General features: G+C 38.4%; 1 protein-coding gene across 2 annotated transcripts in view; it reads right to left on the reverse strand.

Annotated features, from left to right (window-relative positions):
* Svep1 (sushi, von Willebrand factor type A, EGF and pentraxin domain containing 1) overlaps positions 1 to 20,116 on the reverse strand; it is a 162,338-nt gene that overhangs the window by 114,123 nt on the left and 28,099 nt on the right. For both annotated transcript variants that reach the window (XM_070011444.1, XM_070011455.1), the window contains exon 3: positions 19,845 to 20,021. In XM_070011444.1, the coding sequence (XP_069867545.1) occupies positions 19,845 to 20,021 (177 nt within the window). The remainder of the gene's footprint in view (positions 1 to 19,844; positions 20,022 to 20,116) is intronic.

Raw genomic sequence — 20,116 nt, forward strand, 5'->3', positions numbered from 1 at the left:
AAGGACCTGTCTAGACTGACTGAGGGAAAAAATTCAAAATAGCAATAGACATGAAGTAACTGGAGCAATCACTGATTCTTAACAGATACTATTACGCCGTCCACATTTCACCGCCCCTGTCCGTGTCCTTTGCAGCTTCATCTCCACTCTGAGACCCTACTGCTCCCAGTAGAGAATTGTGTTAGATATGCAAAAGGCTCTTAGACCATTGTTTTCATCCAAAGCCCTTGACAAAGGGTGAGGAGAAATTGAAGGGCTTGAGGGAAATAATCCAACACTTGGGAAACACTTTGAAGAAAAAAAAACTTTTTTTTTTAAAAAAAGATTTTGCTTTTCCCAGGCTCACAGGAGAAAAAAAAAAAAGATTAAAAGCAGAATCTAATTGACCTTGCTTCAAATCTTTCCTCTGTACTGACAATGTGGCTTTGAATTTGTAACTTCATCCTTTGGGAGTAACACATCTGTAAAATAACTCAAAATTAAGAGATTTAATCATGAATAAAGGAGCTAAAGGGACTTGCCATGCTCAGGAAAGCCAATTAATTATTCAGTAGAGTACTAGTACACATTTGATTATTAAAAAAAAGTAGCAACTGAGGCATGGGAAGGTATGTTTGATATTTTATATAAATCATTCTTTCCTCATATGTTAATAAGTAACATCCAAAGTTATTAATATTTATATATGAATTAATATTATTAGAATCCTTATATCCATTGTAAAGATGAGAAAAATGAAGATTAGAGGGACTTGCTGATTAAGGTTATTTCAGTGGATGACAGAATTTTAAAAAATTATTTTTAAGTAGCTTTTAAAGGGGGTTTTAACTCAACATGTCATTATATGAGTGTAATGCAACTCAATTAATGTCACTCCCCCCCACGTCTCTCTCAATCTTATTCATTCCCTCAATTTTACTAGTTCTATTTTCACATATGTACTTTGACTATGATAACTGCATTTGACAGCATGTTTAAACAGAGCTACAGGTTTAAACATTCATTAAGTCCCGGGGATTATTTTATATACTTTATAAATATCATCTTTTTACTCTCCTTTAAAATCTATGAAATAGCTAACATAATAATTTCATTTCAAGATGAAAAGACTAAGTCTTTAAGAGGCTGAACAACCTTCCCAACACTGCATGGCAAATATGCATCTGTGTGGGGATTTGAACACAGGCAGCTGGGATCCAGAAACATGTTCCTTTCTACTATATGCTGCATACTAAATCCAGGTCTTGAATGTTAAAGCTAAAACTAAGCCATTATAATATACTAAAACTATAGAAGAAATAACATCAAGAAATAAAACTCATAATATCATGTATTAATTAGGACAATAACCATGCTTCTAAAATTCCTGGTTCTATACAGAAAAATTTTATACTTACATTATATACATATAATTTTCTTAGGGAGAAACAGAAAATACATCAAATATCAAATATATTTTTGGAAGACCTGAGAAAGATAGCAATATTCCAACAGAAAAGTTGACAAGAGAACAAGGTGGAAATTTCCTAAATAAGAAATGCAAAAATCAATAACCAACAAACTTGTTAAACTCACTCAAGATATTAAAAAAAGATAATCTATGGTATCATTTTAAATTTACATTCTTTTTTTGGGGGGGGGTATTGGTCATGGGGCTTGAACTCTTGGCCTGAGTGCTGTCCCTGAGCTCTTCAGCTCAAGGTGAGCACTCTACCACTTGAGCCACAGTGCCACTTCCTGTTTTCTGGTAGTTAACTGGAGATAAGAGTCTCATGGACTTTTCTGCCCGGGGTGGCTTTTAACCACAATCCTCAGTTCTCAGCCTCCTGAGTAGGATTATAGGCATGAGCCACGGGCCACAGGAAAAATTTACTTTTTTTTTAAAAGATGCTGATACCCAGTACTAGCAAGGATGTGGGAAAACACTCTCTCCAGCTCTGTGGAGAGCCTGGGAAGTTTCCGCAGGGTAGCTGCAGGGAAGGCACTAAAGGCCTCTCAGAGCTTTCTGCTTCAGAAATGTTATTTTTTATTGCTCCACACTGAAGACAACAGAAAATGTTCACAGAGAGAGGATCTGTTAAATTCCTACTACATATCCATCCAACCCTAGCCAGAAAAATTTAATTCTTGACAGGGAAAGTCATTTTGTAATTTGTCTCAAAAAAAAAAGAACATTTTAAGTTGGGCACTGGTGGCTCATGAATGTAATCTTAGCTTCTTAGGAAGCAGAGATTGGAAAGATCACAGTTCAAGGCCAGCCTGGGGGAAAAAAAAGAAACTTCATGAGACACTATCTCAACCAATCACTGGACACAGTGGCATATGCCTGGCATCTAAGCTACACAAGATGCTGAGATTGGGAAGAAGAACATGGCTCCAGGACAGCCCAGAGAAAAATGTTCTAACTCCATATCAACAGAAAAAGCTAGCAGTGCTGTCTCATACCTGTCATCTCAGGTATACTGGGAAACATAAGCTGGAGGATCAATATTCAGGTCAGCCCCAGGCAAAATAGGAGACCCTATCTAAAAAATAATCAGAGCATAAATGCTAGAAGAATGGTCCCTGAGTTAGAGCATGTGCTTGCCAGGCCACAAACCCTGAGTTTAAAACACCAGTACTGCCCAAAAGAAATCAAGCATAGTTCCTAACCTCATATGAATTGTATGATCCTATTTGGCTTACAAACATACCTGAGAATGAAGGAAATGATCCTTAAGGTTTTCTATCTATCTGTCTGTCTGTCTGTCTGTCTGTCTGTCTGTCTGTCTGTCTGTCTGTCTGTCTGTCTGTCTGTCTGTCTGTCTGTCTGTCTGTCTGTCTGTCTGTCTGTCTGTCTGTCTGTCTGTCTTTTTCCTGGTACATATTCCTGATTCAAGTCTGAGGATTTGGGGACTATTTTTGTTTGTCTACAATTTCTATTTCTATTACAATAAATAGGCATTCCTTGGATAAAAACCAAAATGAACCTAATGGTATGCACTAGTTAGGAAAACAGACACATCTTAAGTCCTCTGTTTCATTTCAGAGTTGGTTCTTAGACCTTGGAGAGCACCTTGGACCCTTTTCCTATATTTCTTTCCTTCAGTAGTCAAATGAAAACCATGTTCTTTGATTCTAACTGCTCCAGTCTCCTGTGATTCCCTCCTCCTCCCTCCACAGGCATGACTCTTGTCTCTGATGACACCATCTCACCTTCTCCTGGTTTACAAAGTCCTCCTTACTAGCTCTCTGCCTTCATCGCTATCCTTCAATCAAATCCCTTTCTACCTACACACTATCTCAATGTGACTGTCCAGAGAAGAGTAAATCTGTGGATGTTTGTAACCTTCCTACCTCCATCACCTACAATCAGCCAGTGATTCTACATCCTATTCAGAGCTGCTTCACAATCAGCCAGCACCTAGTATTGCACCACCCCTGTCCCCTGCAATGTCACATTTTATTAAACTTGTGCGTTTAAGCAGTTTTGAACATTTCATTTCATTTCTGGGTGGCATAGTTGTAATTCTTGTGCACATTATTATTATTTTTTGGTTACTTGTCATTGAAATAACATGAGTAAAAGCAACAATGTCTGGCATGCAGTTTGATATTCAGGAAATGTTAGAATAACATCCTCAACCTTTCATTTTCTCAACCATAAAGGAAGGAATTATAGTTCTCCTAGGTTGGCTGTACCAATTAGACCTTTTGGAGGTTGGTAAATATTGTTCCTCTCTTGCATTTCCTTTCCTATCCTCCACTTTGTGCTTGAGTTTGCATGAGTTTTCCTGCCTCTGAGTGCACATCCACCATTCTTCTAGACTCATGTTGCTCACAGCTTCCCCAGCTTCTTTGGAAAGATGGGGCTGGCTTCTCTTTTGGTCACCTAGAGCAAGCACATCACCCTTGCCTCTCATCTGGTGCCTACAATACTCTATGTAAGGTGAACTTGTCTCATTTTCTGGGTATGCTGGTTGCTCCTGCAAGTTCCAAGAGTCAATTATTTGACCCTGCCATTGTTCATCCTATTGCCTGGGCAGGCAGACAGTTCATAAAAGGAAGGCAAAAAACCCCAAAAAACAAAAAAAAAACAAGCTCTGCCAGAGTGTGGATTAAGAGTTTGGGTAGGGACTGTATCAAGGCCAAGAAGAATAACAATGGGGTGAGGTGAAAGGGTGTTAGACTTGGAGTCTACATAATCAACTTATGCTAACAAGTTATGGGGTTACGGGCAAATCAATTTCTTTCCTTTTTCTACAGTATATAAATTACAACTAACCATGTCTATGATTGTTCCAAAACTAACATGTGATGATTCCATAAATAGCATAGCACTACAAAGTAACCTAGAGAAATTTCCATATGAGAGGCCAGATTCTAGCTACAGATTTTATACATGATTAAAAAATATATATAGTATTTTAAATATTAAAAATATTTTCTTAAAATATTTTTAATAATCAAGGGTTTACAATGGTAAGTAGAGAATAGTGTTTGGGATAAAAATATCCCAAAGTACATTTGGAAATGTATTGTGAAATTCATACCCATAATGGGAAACAGACCTTAGAAGAACTATTAAAAGCATTGCACAATTTTAGAGGGAGAGGTGGAATCAGCCTCCTTGATTCCCAGGGGGACAATCTCTTGTAGAAAACCAAGCAGAAGTTGAAAAAATGAGATAATTCTGTGGTCTGAAGTTTTACAAGTCTTGGTAAAGGTCTATGGGAGTTAAAAAATATTTTAAATGAGACATTTCCTTCTTGGAAATATACCAAATATTATTTCTTAACTGCCCATTTTGTCATTAAAATAAGCACTTTCTCTTTTCAGAAATAGTAACTATTACTGGAAGTATGACTCTGGAAGTTATCATATTGTCCTATCATTAGGTTTTTTCTTCAGCTGACACACAATACTTTGACTGAAGTGAATTAAAACACCAACAACCAACCAGTTTAGAATTTGGAACAGAGGAGAGAGTCTCCATCTCACTAATCTATCCGGCTCATTAAATATCAACTTCTATTTGAGTTACTATAATAACATATACTATCCAGTGACTTCACATTTTGTAAAATTCTTCCTTATACATAATCTAAGATTAACTTGAGAAAACCATAGTAAATATTAAAAGTTTTTTTTGTACAATTCATCATTAAAGGTTAGTGAATAATTTTAAATTTATAGTTCAGCTTGGCATGGGTTCAGGCCTATAATCCTGGCTATGTGCAAAGTGTAGATAGTGGCATGTCCAAAAAAATAATTAAATCCACTCAGATTTAAAGTATGGCTCAACTGGTTGAGTATAAGCATACCAAGTAGAAGAGTTCAAATGCCAGTATCATATGTATATATATGTATCAACACACACAGCGCACATACACGCTCACGCACGTGCACGCACACACACACACACACTGCAGTACAGGAATGGCATTTGGCAGTGTACTAAATAATTCCAGTGGAGTCCAATGAAGTAGAATATCATGGCAGCTCATATAGTTGTGTAATTCCAAAGCCTTCATTTCTGCTGCATCTAGTAAACAAGCCCTCAGAGAAAGGATCATTATCATTACAACATCATGCTTCTTTTCAACTCTATGTATTGGATCTGGGTAAGGAATCTGTCGCTATAATCATTGTGATGGGATTATTTTTAGCTTGGGGATCCATTGCCCCAGAGAGGATGAGAGTTCACCATAATGAGTCAGTGTTCCCACCTGCACAGGACAAGAACTCTAGTCTGTCCATAGGGATCTTCTTTTTATTAGGCAACTTTGAGCTATGATAATCTACTTTCATTGGGGAATTTGATGAGACTTTCAATCACCTTGAAATCATCACATCAGAGCATGTGGGGAATGCACTGGCACCCTGCCACTTCTCCTGAGATTTCCTAGCTCATTTGGCTAGAGTGCAGATTGCTTGGACAGAACTGAACCTCTAAACCCCGTGTGGCACCATAGCAGCACATAGCAATTTAACTGCAGGATGCCATGTTGCACATGCTAGCACCTTCTCCAACTTGCCAGGGCAGCGATGGATCACAGGTCCATCCAAAACAAACACAAACCCCCACACCTTTAAAAGACTGTACAAATGGAGACATATCACAAATAAATCTTCCCATGTTCAAAATTAGTATAAGGCTTGGCAATGGTGGTATAGGCCTATAATCCTAGCTACTTAAGAGGCTGAGATCTGGAGGATAAAGGCTGAAAGCCAGCCTGGGCAGAAAAGCCTGTAAGACTCTGTCTCTAAAACAATCAGTAAACAAACAGGGCTGGAGGTATAGCTCCAGTGGTAGAGCCACTCAAAAGCAAGCTAGGAAGGGGTCCTCTTAGTTCAAATTTCAGTACCAATCCTCCATGCCCCCGCCAAAAAAAACTAGACATACATACACACAAGTAGATCCAGATGTAAATTCAACCTGGTTGAGTACAAAATATTTAGGCTACGTCTTTTGTTGATGTTGCAAATGGTATTCTTAATTATCTTGAAATATTTAATGTCTGACTTCAGTTTTACAATTGAAATTTTGTGGACAGATAGCTTTAGTGAGATCCTCTGATGATTTTTCACCTTATTTTTCTTATTAAAAAGGTAGTTTTTAAAAAAACCTCAATGCATATCCTACAAAATTAAGAGAAAATGAGAGAAGGGGGTAGGTTGAGGGTGATGGGTAAAAATGTTAAAAGGGGTGAAATGGATCAAGAGGTATTGGTTCATAAACTGCTTTGTTGAACGGCAATGCCTTTGTAAACTACTTAAAAACATAAAAAATTGGCCAATAATTCAGAATTAGAGAAAAGAGAATAAAAATTATCAAAAGTTAAAATATTTTAACTCTTCTTTTAAGTTTTGACATTTATATTTGCAATTTTAAACAATCTTTATAAATGCATTTTGTTTTCAGTGATACTGGGATTTGAATTCAGAGTCTCATACTTGCTAGACACGCACTCTGCTACTTGTGCCAACCTGTTTTAGTCTAGTTATTTTTCTGGTAGGATCTCATACAATTTTGCCCTGATTAGTCTCGCACCATGATCCTCCTACCTATATCTCTGCAATAGCTGGAATTACATATGTGACCCCCCATGCTAGCTTCTCATGTCTTTGATCTATTAATGTTTTCCCCCCTTATGCAAAATAATGATAACTTTTCAAACTCATGCGACTATTATATATTTTATTCTATCTTTAAACTATTATATATTCAGACTTCTATTTTATATTCCCATTATCAGAACTGAAATTACACAACTGATTGTACTCATTTTACCACTGGCTAGTAATAGTTTTTTTTTAATGATCAATTAATCATTATTTAAATGTGAAGTCCTGCCGACTTCCAGCACACAGGATTTCACATTAACCTAGGATGGGATTATCCATGGGATTGACATACATACTGGCCAAGCAGAAGCCTATTTGCTTCAAGAATTTATGAGTCGTCTGGAAAGTGTTCACATCAGGGATAATTGCTTAACAGGAGCAGACAGTATGTTGGCATATTTAGTATAACATAGGCTTGCAGGGTGCTACCATTGAGGAAAACTGGGAGAAATCTAGCGGGAATTTCTCTATACTCCTTTTTAAAAGTCATGTGAATCTGTAAGTATCTCAAAAGAGAATGTACAATGAATTTGTTTCTAAATAGTATAAGACAGAAGCAAATTTTCAAGATGTCTCCAGAAGTACTGAAAATAGAGAAACAACAGTTGGGAAGACTAGTGGATCTTGGTCACTATGGAGCTTTGCTAACTATGACTCCATCAACACTTTGACATGTGGGAAAAATCAGGATGAAAAATGCACATGAGTATTTTGTCTGGAAAAGGCGATACCTAAAGGAACATTGATATTCATATATTCATTTCAGTAAGACCAATAAGATGCTATAGCTCCACACACTTTCCTTTCAAACTTTTTTATATATAAGTATATATGTTATATGTGGATACATTATGCATACAATAATACACATGCACATATATTCTTATTAGTATTAGTGGGATATTTTTATGTGTTTGTTGGTCCTGGGGCTTGAACTCAGGGCTTGGACACTGTCTCTGAAGTTTTTTTGCTCAAGGCTAACACTGTACCACTTGAGACAGCTCCCTTTCAGGATTTCTGATGATTACTTGGAGACAAGAGTCTCACAGACTTTCCTGTTTGGGCTGGCTTCAAATCTTGATCTCTGCTTCCAGGGTTGAACTACCAGCATCCAGCTCTATTAGAATTTTTTTGTATCAGATTTTAAACTTTGTTTCTTCGTAGAAAATTTTATAAATCTGAAAGTACTTATCTTGACACTTTATAAATTTGTTCTACTAATGTTAGTAGTTTTCAGTTCATTCTTTTTCAGATTTTTCCCCCTAGGGGAATAATAACATTCTATGCAAATAATAAAACAGTTCTCTTTTTTGTGTTAAACATTAAATGCTGAGGTAGAATATCTTGCTTTCTTAAATTTTAGAATTTTGCCTTAAATAGCTCATATATGAGGCATATTTTTGTCATAATTTCTTCTGTAGTTTGTAAGTTATTTTCCTATAGTTGCGCCCATATTTTGACAGTATCTGTAGTTCTTAAATTTTAAAGGAAAGTTTCCAAATAGTATGAATATACTACATATAATAATAATCATCTACTTTATATATTTGCTAAAGGCTTGCTTGAATGGCAAACCTCCACAATACCCTGGAAGGCTATGTCTATGTCTTCTGCTGTCATATAAATTAAAAACACCACCTCAAACCAGCAGTAAATGCAAATAGCGTACACACATGCCCACACGCACATACACAAATTCGGAAGGAATCTTAGCATTCAGATAACATGAAAGAGATAAATGTGTTTTTAGCGACTTCCTATTGTTGAACTTTGCTTTCCAGATGGCTCACTTTGATTCAAAGCCAGAGTTCTCAGGGTCAGTAGACTTGTTCACCTTAGATTCTCCATAAAAGGAATGGAAAATTCCCAGGAAGTTGAGAGCCAAGCAGTTTCCATATGCTGTGCTGTAGTACTTAAACATGTAATTGGCTTGATTCACTTCTTCATTCATTCACCGAAAACGCATTAATTTTCACTATGTACTATATGGAAGAGACTAGATTAAAAAAATAAAAAGTATAACCTGCCCTGATTCTAAGAGAAGAAAAACCTACAAAAATACTACTACTACAATGTAGTGAGTACAAACAAAGAGTTTATATTTATGAGAACCAGAAGATTTACATCTAACTGTCAGGGTGATGAATCTGTGAAAGAAGGAATGAAAGAAGAACTGGGCAGACAGACAAGCCATGGGAGAGACTAGGCAGAGGGAGAGAAAGGCCCAAGCACAGAGCCATGAAAAAGCTTGGCAACACTTAGGGGGTATCAGACGTAAGCAGAAATTAACACTTACTATGATTTTTTGTTTGTCAGTCGTGGGGCTTGACTCAGAGCCTGGGCACTGTCCCTGAGGTTTTTCACTCAAGGCCAGCACTCGACTATGTTGAACCACAGCACCACTTTTGATTTTCTGATAGCTAACTGGAGATAAGAGTCTCACAGATGTTCTTGTCCAGGTTGGCTTTGAGCTGTGATCTTCAGCTCTCAGTCTCGTGTGTAGCTATGCATATGACTTTGATATTCCTTCTAAAACAGCTTATTTTTTCAATTTTATTTTGCATTGATAGTAATAGTTTATGGGGTTGTGACAGTAACAAGACATATATGTATATTATTCAAGTATATTAGTTGTACAAATGGATTTCTTAGCACTATTTCTATATATGTATAGTACACACTTAATCAGAGTCACCCTTCTATTACTTTCTCTTATACTCTCCTGCATTTCTTACATTTCCCCCCTATATTTATTATCTTTAAGTAACTGTACAAAGGAGTTTCAATTCAACATGTCAGGTGAGAGTACAACACATCTTGATCAATGCTATTCCTTCCATCATTCACCCCACCTCTCCCCTCCCCTCAATTTATCTAGTTGCATTTTTACATATGTCCATTTAATATTATGACTGTATTCTTTTCAAACTGTTAAAAAAGAGATAATGGTACTGTTTTTAAATCTCATTTTGATTTATTAATTTTATCTGTCAGTAGAGAATATTAGTTTTCAATCTTAGTACAACTGGTAATTAGAACTTAATTTGTGGGAGGTCTTACAGCAACTGTGGCCACTAGCCATACATTTTCAAAGCTCCCATTGGCAGTGGTCTCTCCGTATTGCTAAATGTTTCACTATGTGTTTAGAACCACCACTGGTAATGGTGACAAACATCTCATTCCATTTCAATAATACAATATGATTGATCCAATTTTATAGATTTGGAAACTAAGGTCTATAGAATTTTAAAAATTTTCCCAGGGGAAAAATACAATGAATAAATAACAGGGCTAGGATTCACACACTACTCATTGCTAACCATCACTGCTTATAAAGCATGGGTGCATAGATCTTGAGTCATATATATTTCAAAGCCATCAGCAGTTAGTATGCTACAAGACAATGAATTTGGAATGAGGAAGAATTTGAACAACCATAGGCTGATTCCCTCTAGTCTGAGTTATCATTTCCAAATTGCTAACAGGGGCAGTCATCCAAACTAGATTAGTCATCTAACATGTAATGAGGATGAACCACATGTAGATGTTATGAAGCTAAACAATGAGAATCTAAACTATAACTTGGAAGCATCATTTGTTTTCAGTGTCACTTGGAAAGAACAGCAAACTATTTCTGGATCATTTCTTCAATAGATAATGCCTGTACAATGAGAGCTATGGATGGATTTGGAGAATTTATTTGATTGATAATACCTGTGCAATGAGAGCCATAGATGGATTACCATGGCCGGACTTGGGTCACATAGATCTGCATCTACACACTTACTCTACCTTTTCTTAGTTGAATGACATTCAAAAAATTTCTTGAGTGCTTCAAAGCAGTGTTCCTCTCTTGTAAATGAGGGCTATAACAGATAGACTCTGCAAGTGGCATGGATCATTTCAAGAGAGTGAATTTCCAGAATTTCAACATTTGCAAATACTTTTTTTTTTTTTGGGTCCAGTTGTGGGGCCTGAACTCTGAGCCTGGGCGCTGTCCCTCAGCTCTTCAGCTCAAGGCTAGCGCTCTACCACTTGAGCCACAGCGCGACTGCCGGCTTCTTTCTTTTTGCTTATGTGGTGCTGAGGAATCGAACCCAGGGCCTTGAGCAGGCAAGGCAAGCGCTCTACCACTGAGCCACCTTCCCTGCCCGGCATTTGCAAATACTTAAACTACTGTACTTGATAAAATACCTTATAGCACCTTTTTGCAATTGCTACCTTTCACTTTTCATAAGAAACGTGTACCTACCATCCCTTGGTGCATTTCTCCAAAATGATTAACCTACAGCACCATTCAAAACCTTAATACCTGCAAATCCCTTTCTAAATAAAAGGTAGCTTTACTTAACTAGAGGAGCTATATTGTACATTAGATCTCTAGAGCTTACCTTGTATAACTGAAATTAACCATCTTAGTAAGATTCTTTCTTTTTTGGGGGAGGGATGGGAAGATATTCCCAGAAATCTACAACATAAATAATGATACTGATTGAGTAACAAGTATTTTTGCAAGATTTCCAATTCTTCAATTTTAGTAAAATTGAAAAGAGACATAATTTTGCCAACTAACAAAACACTAAACATATTTTTGGAAGACAGATAACTGATGTTATTTTTGGCATGTGAAACCGGAGACGCTCCAAGAATTGGGTGTCATCAACTTAACACAACTCTTTCAAGTCCCATTTATATGTTTAAGTGAAGAAGGCTTTCAGTACTAAAGTCTATAAAAATTAAAAGAGAAATGAAATTGACACTATATTTTTCTTAATCCTTATCAAACAATGAAAAATAATAACAAAATCCATGTATATATGCATATATCTCATTTAAAAATACAATTAGGACTGTAACCTCTCTATACAGTATTTTCACAATAAAAAACTTATTTAAAAAATCCAATTAGGGTCTGGAAATGTGACTTAGTGGTAGAGTGCTTGCTTAGCATGCATGAAGCCCTGGGTTTGATTCCTCAGTACCACATAAGCAGAAAAAGCTGGAAGTAACGCTGTGGCTCAAGTGGTAGAATGCTAGCCTTGAGCAAAAGAAGCTCAGGAACAGTGCCCAGGCCTAGAGTTCAAGCCCCAGGACTGGAAAAAAATTCCAAATATAGTTTTCAAAAAGTTTCAAAGTGTATAATGTGTCTGATAAATTTTATGAAAATAACAAGTACAATAATTCAATCTAGTAGCAAATCTTTCCTAGAAAGTGTAACAATTAATTATAATGTATATTTTTTTCTTTTGCAGCAGAAGAATACAATACTGTGATCAATTGAAGGCTTTGGTATGTAAAATTAGAACAGCAAGCCAGGTGCCAGTTGCTTATGACTGAAATGCTAGCTACTCATAAGGCTAAAACCTGAGGATGATAGTTCAAAGCCCGACTGGGAAAGACAGTCTGTATCCCAAACAAGTGGGAAATGGAGCTGTGGCTTATGGTAGAGCACTAGTCTTGAGCAAAAAGAAGCTCAAGGACAGTACCTAGACCTCAAGTTCAAGCCCCAGGAGTAGAACCCCTCCTTTCCCCCTCCCCAAATTAGAACAGTATGGTGGTACATACTTATGATCCCAGCTCATCTAGTGATGGAGGAAGGAGGATTCTGAGTGCAGGGCAGTCCAGGCAAAGTCAGTAAGAGAGACTTTGTTTCTAAAATACAGAATACAAACAAAAGGGATGGAAGGTATGGCTAAAGTTATGGCTTCTTAGGCATGCATAGGCCCTGGGTTCAATCCTGATACCACACACACACACACACACACACACACACACACACACACACATTGGAAAAAGAATGATGTGGAAAATGGACAGAATTAAGAAAATAAGAACTACTAGTTGATAGCAAAAAAAAAAAAAAGAGAAAAAGAAAAAGAAAATGAACCATGCTACATAAAAAGGTACACCTAAAGGTACTTGTTTGCTGGGCATCAGTGGTTCATGCTAATCCTAGCTACTCAGGAGTCTGAGATCTGAGGATCATGGTTCCAAGGCAGCCCGGGCAGGAAAGTCTGTGAGACTCTTATCTCTAATAAACCACTAGAAAACTGGAAGTGGTGCTGTGGCTCAAGCAGTAAAGCACTAGCCTTGAGTTGAAGAGTGCAAGGACAGCACCCAGAGTTCATGCCCCACGATTGACCAAAAAAAAAAAAAAAGGTACTTGTTCACACACAAATGCTAAAAGGAATCAGATTTGCTTAGATATCAATGGGTATATTTCAAAATAATACCATATTCTTATTTTAAAGTGCCAACACAGTACTGCTGCCATCTTTTTACATCTTGCTGAAAAATTACAAATGGCCACTTAAAAATAAGCCAGTGATACATATAGCTTTGCAATATTTGGGAAAGGAGATGGAGGGCTACATGAATAAAAATGTTGAAAAAGTACAATTTGGTAATATTTATTTTCCTTTGTCCTCTTTTCATTGTTACTCTGAGGAGTCCCTGATTTGGAGCTGAGGAAAAATTTTTACCATGCGAAGCAGAAATAGGTCACAGTCCTTATCATGACCCCACCCCCACCCCGAATATTAAGAGTATAACACGTTGACTTCCAGAGTTTGTGATACTTTATACCAATAGTTTGATTTTGTGTTTTTCCTGTAACAAAATCACACCAGACTGGAAAACGCCTTGTCCGTGTTGAATGCCTACCTCACGCAGTGAAAAACCAGCAAACCAGCCTCGTCTAGGCAGCAGTTAGAAATCCTCCCCCTCCTTTTGATGGTGAGCAGTGTCAACATGCTAGCAATAGCAATGTTCCTGCCTAAAAACCAAAGAGGGCTGCATTGTCCAAATTCCTTACATCTTACAAATCCATTTCTGGGTACCACTGGGGATCTCTGGAGGGGGAAAAAATAGCAGCTAAGCTCTGCTTAGAAAACAAAATTTCCAAATGTTTTGGTTTCCATTCAAGAATTTTTAGGGCTCTTTGTCCTCTTTCTTCCAAAGCAATGATACAATACTAGACAAGAAACTGTGTTGTGGGAGTAGAAGGGAGTAGAAGTTTGTATGCATGTATATACATGTATAAAAAGTTCTTCCTCACATAAATATTTCAGTGTTTCTCTCTCTACACAATATCCTCCTGTGATGAAAAAAAATAATGTAACTGGAACTTGGCTCAAGATATGTAGGCCTCATCGGTGGCAACTCTCCAGCTGTAATTTTTAATCTGTTCATTCCAAACTTACTGAAATAGGAGTTGATCTCTGGAGAGGATCATTGTCCTCAAGATGCCTATTTCTCTATCCTCCACATCTCTCAGTTCCTCCAGGGAAAATCCAGAGCAGCTGCAGCTACTTGGATTTACAGCTCATCTGATGATCTACCCATTTAAAAAATGTCTTGTCTAGTAAATCAGCTATATATTGGATTTCATTTGTTGTCAGAAAAAGTTAACTGAATGTAAATATTTTGCTTTTAAATAAATCAAATGCATTAAAAAATTATCAGCTTGTCTTTGTGGTGGGGATTCTGTGGTCCCCAATGCAGACATGGAATCATGAACTTACCTAAGATTTTGAAGTGGGGATGCTGGGTCTAATGGGAGCCATCTTGTCCACATGGTGGTTAAGGAACTGGGTTTAACTGGTGCCATCTTGCCTTCATGGTGAAGGAAGGGGAAGTCCCACCTCCCAGTGATGGGGTGTGCCTGAATTCTTAGAGGCCGGGGCAGGGATCTGGACAATAGATTACTGGACCTTGCCAATCTTGGGTCATGAACTCTCAAGCTCCCTGTGACCCTGTCCCCTGACTTGACCTTTGTACCTAAATGGAACAGACCATCTTAGGTGCCGTGATGCCATGCCTCATGTCTTCTGTGTCTCCTGGCTCTCCTCCGGTCACCATGGCCTCCCACTTCAGCTCACCATTGGGGTTGATCTGGCACGTTGGTATTGTTTCTCTGCTCATTCTTTGCTTTACTACTGTCATGGCTCAGTTTTCTAACCATGTTAGGGTATTCAAGGGGCTGCAGGTCTTTGTGATGAGAATCTACCTATAGTCACCAGATTTCCAATAAAGACTCCCAATTTGACCTCTCAAAATATGGCATTTCTGTTTCTTGCAAGTTATTGTACAACAGTTCTTGTCCATTGAAGACTCTGGTGTTAAAGCTGACTCCTTACCTACACTCCTTCTCTTGAACTCATACTAAGTAGGGGCCCTGAAAGCAGGCAGTGAGAATGCAAAGCGCATCCAGAATCCTTTCCTATTAGAATAGCTGGTCTGATGAAATAGGAATAAAGACAAAAGTTGGTGATTGTGGCTAGAAGCTTGAAGCAAGATCTGAGGAATGAAATATGATGTTTAAAGGGAACTGTAACTAATTCTCGATTTTTATCTCAAAGGCAAAGGAGGGAACAAATCACTTAAATCCTTCCTATCATGCTAATACGCTTGAGTTTATTTTATGAATGGACCATAATTTAAAAATGTTAAGCAAGCGTGTGTTATGATCAGATTTGTATTTTACATATCTCATTCTCTATGATTCTACTTCCTTTCTAGTACTGGGTTGAACCATGTGAGGCTGCTATTCTCTAGGTTGAAACTGGTCAAATATTGCTTATCTTATTAGGGGCAAAGTAACATTTACAACATGACATATTTTTTGTCTATTTATTTTGAGGTTGAGACAGGTTCTTGCTATGTAGTCCACACTGACTTAAATTTATGATCCTCCTTGCCTCAGCTTTCCAAGTTCTGGGCTAAATTAGGTATGTATTTATTCGATGTGCATCATAGCCAGAATATAGATCTTGGCAGTCCACAACTTAACATTCATGTTTCTATTGAAGTAATACTCCAGAGAGTGACTGTGAAGATGAAATGAACTGATACACACTAATGCTTGGAAAGGGTCTGGACTACAAAGTGTCTTTACTACATAGTAATTATTACTATATAGTAATTATTATTACATAGCATTATTTAAAACTATTTTAATGTTATCAGTTACTAGGCTGCCATCATCATCATCATCATCATCATCATCATCATCATCATTATCATCACCAAATGCCTGCTGAAGATTAAAGGTGAAGAAAATAATACTAGTAATAGCACTAGGAAGAAAAACATGTTTCTCAATTCCCTTAAGCCAACCGTTATACCTTTGTGCACAGCACACATATTTATCCTTAGGCATATATCTATATAAATCATAGACATAGATATCCATATGTCCTATCTATATAAATCTACATATGCACATACATCATGGCTAAATCTACTTTCTAGAAGATAGAATCAGAAGAAATTAAGTTGCCTAAAGCCACATATTTTAAAAGGAATAAAAGTTGAAGTTGAACCACATCTTTCTGTTTTTACATATTTGGGCAGAGTTCCACATCCATGGTTTCTGAAGAGTAATATATCCGAGAGAATATTTTCAGAAATGGGGGTAGGCTCGAAAGCAATGCACTATCTTGGAAATGGCACTTTATTTTTTTTTATTTTTTTTTTTTTTATTTTTGGTCGGTCATGGGCCTTGAACTCTGGGCCTGAGCGCTGTCCCTCAGCTCTTCAGCTCAAGGCAAGCGCTCAACCACTTGAGCTACAGCGCCACTTCCGGTTTTCTGGTGGTTTATTGGAGATAAGAGTCTCACGGTCTCTCCTGCCCGGGCTGGCTTTGAACCGCGATCCTCAGATCTCAGCCTCCTGAGTAGCTAGGATTACAGGCGTGAGCCACCAGCGCCCGGCTTGGAAATGGCACTTTAGAGAAAAAGGGCCTGGGTCCCTCCTGTGTTCTGCTGATGTATGATTATGTCATCTTTAGCAAAATACTCAATTTCCTCTTACAGAATGAGGTGCTTAGATTTCTAAGATTTCTCCTGGCTTAAAGAAGAATGATTTCCGTCTGAAAGACATTGCCATGAGGACCAGCACTCAGCATTCCATCTATTCAGAAGGGAAGTTAACATCCTCTTTTTAAGTAATCAAACATCCACAGCTTGTCATCCCTCAGCTCTTAGCTTAGGGAAGACCAGCTTTTCCTGGAGTCTGCTCTATATATGATGGCTTTTTAAAAAAATGGCACACATCACAGTTTGCAATAGACTGAGTCGTTTGGTTAGATGAACATTCCAAGAAGGCAGTGAGCATGTATTTGCCGAAATCATTCTACCTATCCCAACCTAGCGCCTTGCACAGGCCTCCATAGGAAAGGGCGCAGTAGCACTGGCTGACACATTTCCAACTGTTCAGTGCTGGATGATTTTGAGATATTCTTTCTTTCTGCCATTCAGGAAAAAAAAGTCTGCTAATGACTTTGTCCCATGCTGTAGCAAGGGTATTATTTATTTTCTCAGCAATGAGGGCAATTGTACACCTGCACACAGGCATAATGCAGATCCTGGAGCTTCAATGGTCCATGTCCTAATCTCTTAGAAATAAGTACCAAAGATGACATATGCATATCCACATCCATGAGACCAGCACTGATTTAAATCTTGGATATGAGAAGATATCCAGCTGGGACTGGTTAATTTAAGAGAAGGGCTGAGGAAGCTAATCCTTTTGTGCATGGTATTCTTGGCAGGAACCAGCAGCAGAAGGCCTCCAATTTCTTCTGTTGATGCTCTACGGACAGACCCAATCCAACCCCCACATCTTATAGACTGCTGTGCCTTTCAGCCTGGAATGTACACCTGGAAGCAGCCAAAGCTCCTTAGCATTGGGCATGAGGTGGGGGTAAGGTTGTGAAGGCTCACTCTCTCTCCCTGCAGACAATCCTTGGGGATGGCTGGTTTTGGTGCCATGGAGCAATGGCAGTTGTGGCCTGCAGTGGTGGATTCTGCTAGGCAGCCACAGGGTGATGACAATGGCTTACTGGCAGGGAACAGTTTGATCTAGGACCACACGGAAGGCAGACATGCTGACTACAGCATGAAGCAACGAAAATGAGATTTTCTGCCTGTGTTTGGTGGGCTGGACAGGAGGAATGAGGGAGGGGGCCTGGGGAGAGTGCCAAGCTGGGCTGTTGATGACAGTGTGGGAAGGTGCAAAGGGAGGGAAGAACAGGAGGAGGCAGCTTGGAGGCAGTTGGGCTGGTTCTGCTTAAGTGAGAAATCCTGCTGGGTGGGAGTGGGAGAAAGGCCAGGAAAGCAGCGACTCTGTGGTCAGCAGGGATGGCTGGACCTGGCAAAGGGTGTGTGTGTGGCTATCAGTTGAGATCAGGGAGGCGAAATGAAGAGAAGTAGGATGCGAGACAAGAAAAATAAAGGAGTAAAAGAACGACACAGGAAGAAACATCTCCTGGAAAAGAGAGAAGAGGGAGAAAAGAAGAAAGAACTCATGGTGAACAGAATGGGAAGAAGTGTGTTTTGTGCTGCAGACCAGGCCTACCTACCAAATGCCAGAGTAAAACAATGTTTCCATGAAAAAGTAATGAACAATTGGGAAGCACAAAGAAAGCAAATGTTCTGCTTCTAGGTTTTTCTGTGGGTGTTAATTTCCATGGGAATACAGTTACCCAAAACAGCAAATCACAAAAGAACTTGAAAGCATTTAAAAAAAAAATAAAAGCAACTTTTTAGGTTAAAAACAAATAACATCCCAGTACAGAAAAACTGCATAACATTTTCAAATATCAAGCATGTCTTATCATGTAGTATGTAATAGTCCTAAAAATGCATCCCTGATAAAATACAAAGATCTTGTAAACAAAAAAAAATCTTAGAGAAGGTAGAATTACAAATGTTGATGAAGTAATTCCACTTTGAAGAAAGGGACACTTTGGTACCATTTAATTCTTTTAGGTGGTGCTGAGGTGTGAACTTAGTCCCTTACAACTGTTAGACAGGGGCTCTACCACTTGAACATATCTTTAACCCTTTTTTTGCTCTTTTGAAGTTATTTTTCAAGTGGAATCATATAGTCTTGCCCATTCTGGCCTCAGATTATCATCACTGTGTTATCCACAGCGTCCCACAAATTGTACAGCTGGGATTGCCAACTAGGCCAATATTATTGTTTCAGATAAGAGTCTCACTAACTTTGTACCAGGATTAGCTTTCCAATCTATACCTCTTGAGTAGCTGAGATTACAGGCATGAGTCACCACAGCTGGCTACCTTGAGAACTTTTTGGCCCCCTTTGGTGAAGCCTTATGAAGACCTAAAAGATCATCAAGTGAAAGGTGAAAAAATTGTGGTTCCAATTCAAAAAGGTATATGTGGACCAAGGAACAGAATCCCACTCGTTTCAATATCACAGAAAAGCTAAGGCATATTTCAGGTTAGGTACCTACAGGACAGAATTGGTTAATTGGATTAATTACAAAGAACAGATCCCAAGACTTCTTCCTCCCGGTACCAACTCTAGAATTCCAGACTCCTTGCAAGCTCTCACTTTTCCTTCCAGAATCCCATCACTGACCTTGAACAAGCCCAGCATAGCTCGATGGAGTGTGACAGGTCATGTAAAGGACAGCCTCCACTGTCCCAGACAAAGCCATTTCAGACCAGTCCATGGTCACCTGACTCCAAAACACAAAAGATGAGTACCTCACTAAGATCAGTAGGATAATTATCAGTAGGCCCGAGCATCAACTGTCCTACCAACTGGTGACAAATGCGTGACTTACAACAGCTGAGACCAAGAGGGCTGCCCGGCCAACGCACAGATTCATGAGCAATAATAAGTACTTTTTCTTCTGAGTTTCAGGGCCATTTGTTACACGGCAACAATCACTGAGGCAGTCACTCACAAATCAAGAGACTCACCAGTACATTCATGCTGCAGTCCTTTCCCGTAGTAGCCTTTTTCACAGATACACTCATATTGGCCTGTGTGTGTTCCACATTTGCAGCTGGCCATTTGATCGCAGCAATCGTTGCCAGTTTCACAAAGATAGGAGCAGTGGGACATATCCTCTTGAATAAAACTCCCAGAAGGTAGATCTACCAATGAATACACAACAGAGGATAAGGAAAAGTGATCATTAATTGAATGTTATATTTTTCATTCATTAAACATCTCAGTGCAAGCTGGTCAG

The sequence above is a fragment of the Dipodomys merriami genome, unplaced genomic scaffold, assembly GCF_024711535.1.
Source record: "Dipodomys merriami isolate MVZ:Mamm:240054 unplaced genomic scaffold, mDipMer1.0.p SCAF_11, whole genome shotgun sequence".
Taxonomy (NCBI): Eukaryota; Metazoa; Chordata; class Mammalia; order Rodentia; family Heteromyidae; genus Dipodomys; species Dipodomys merriami.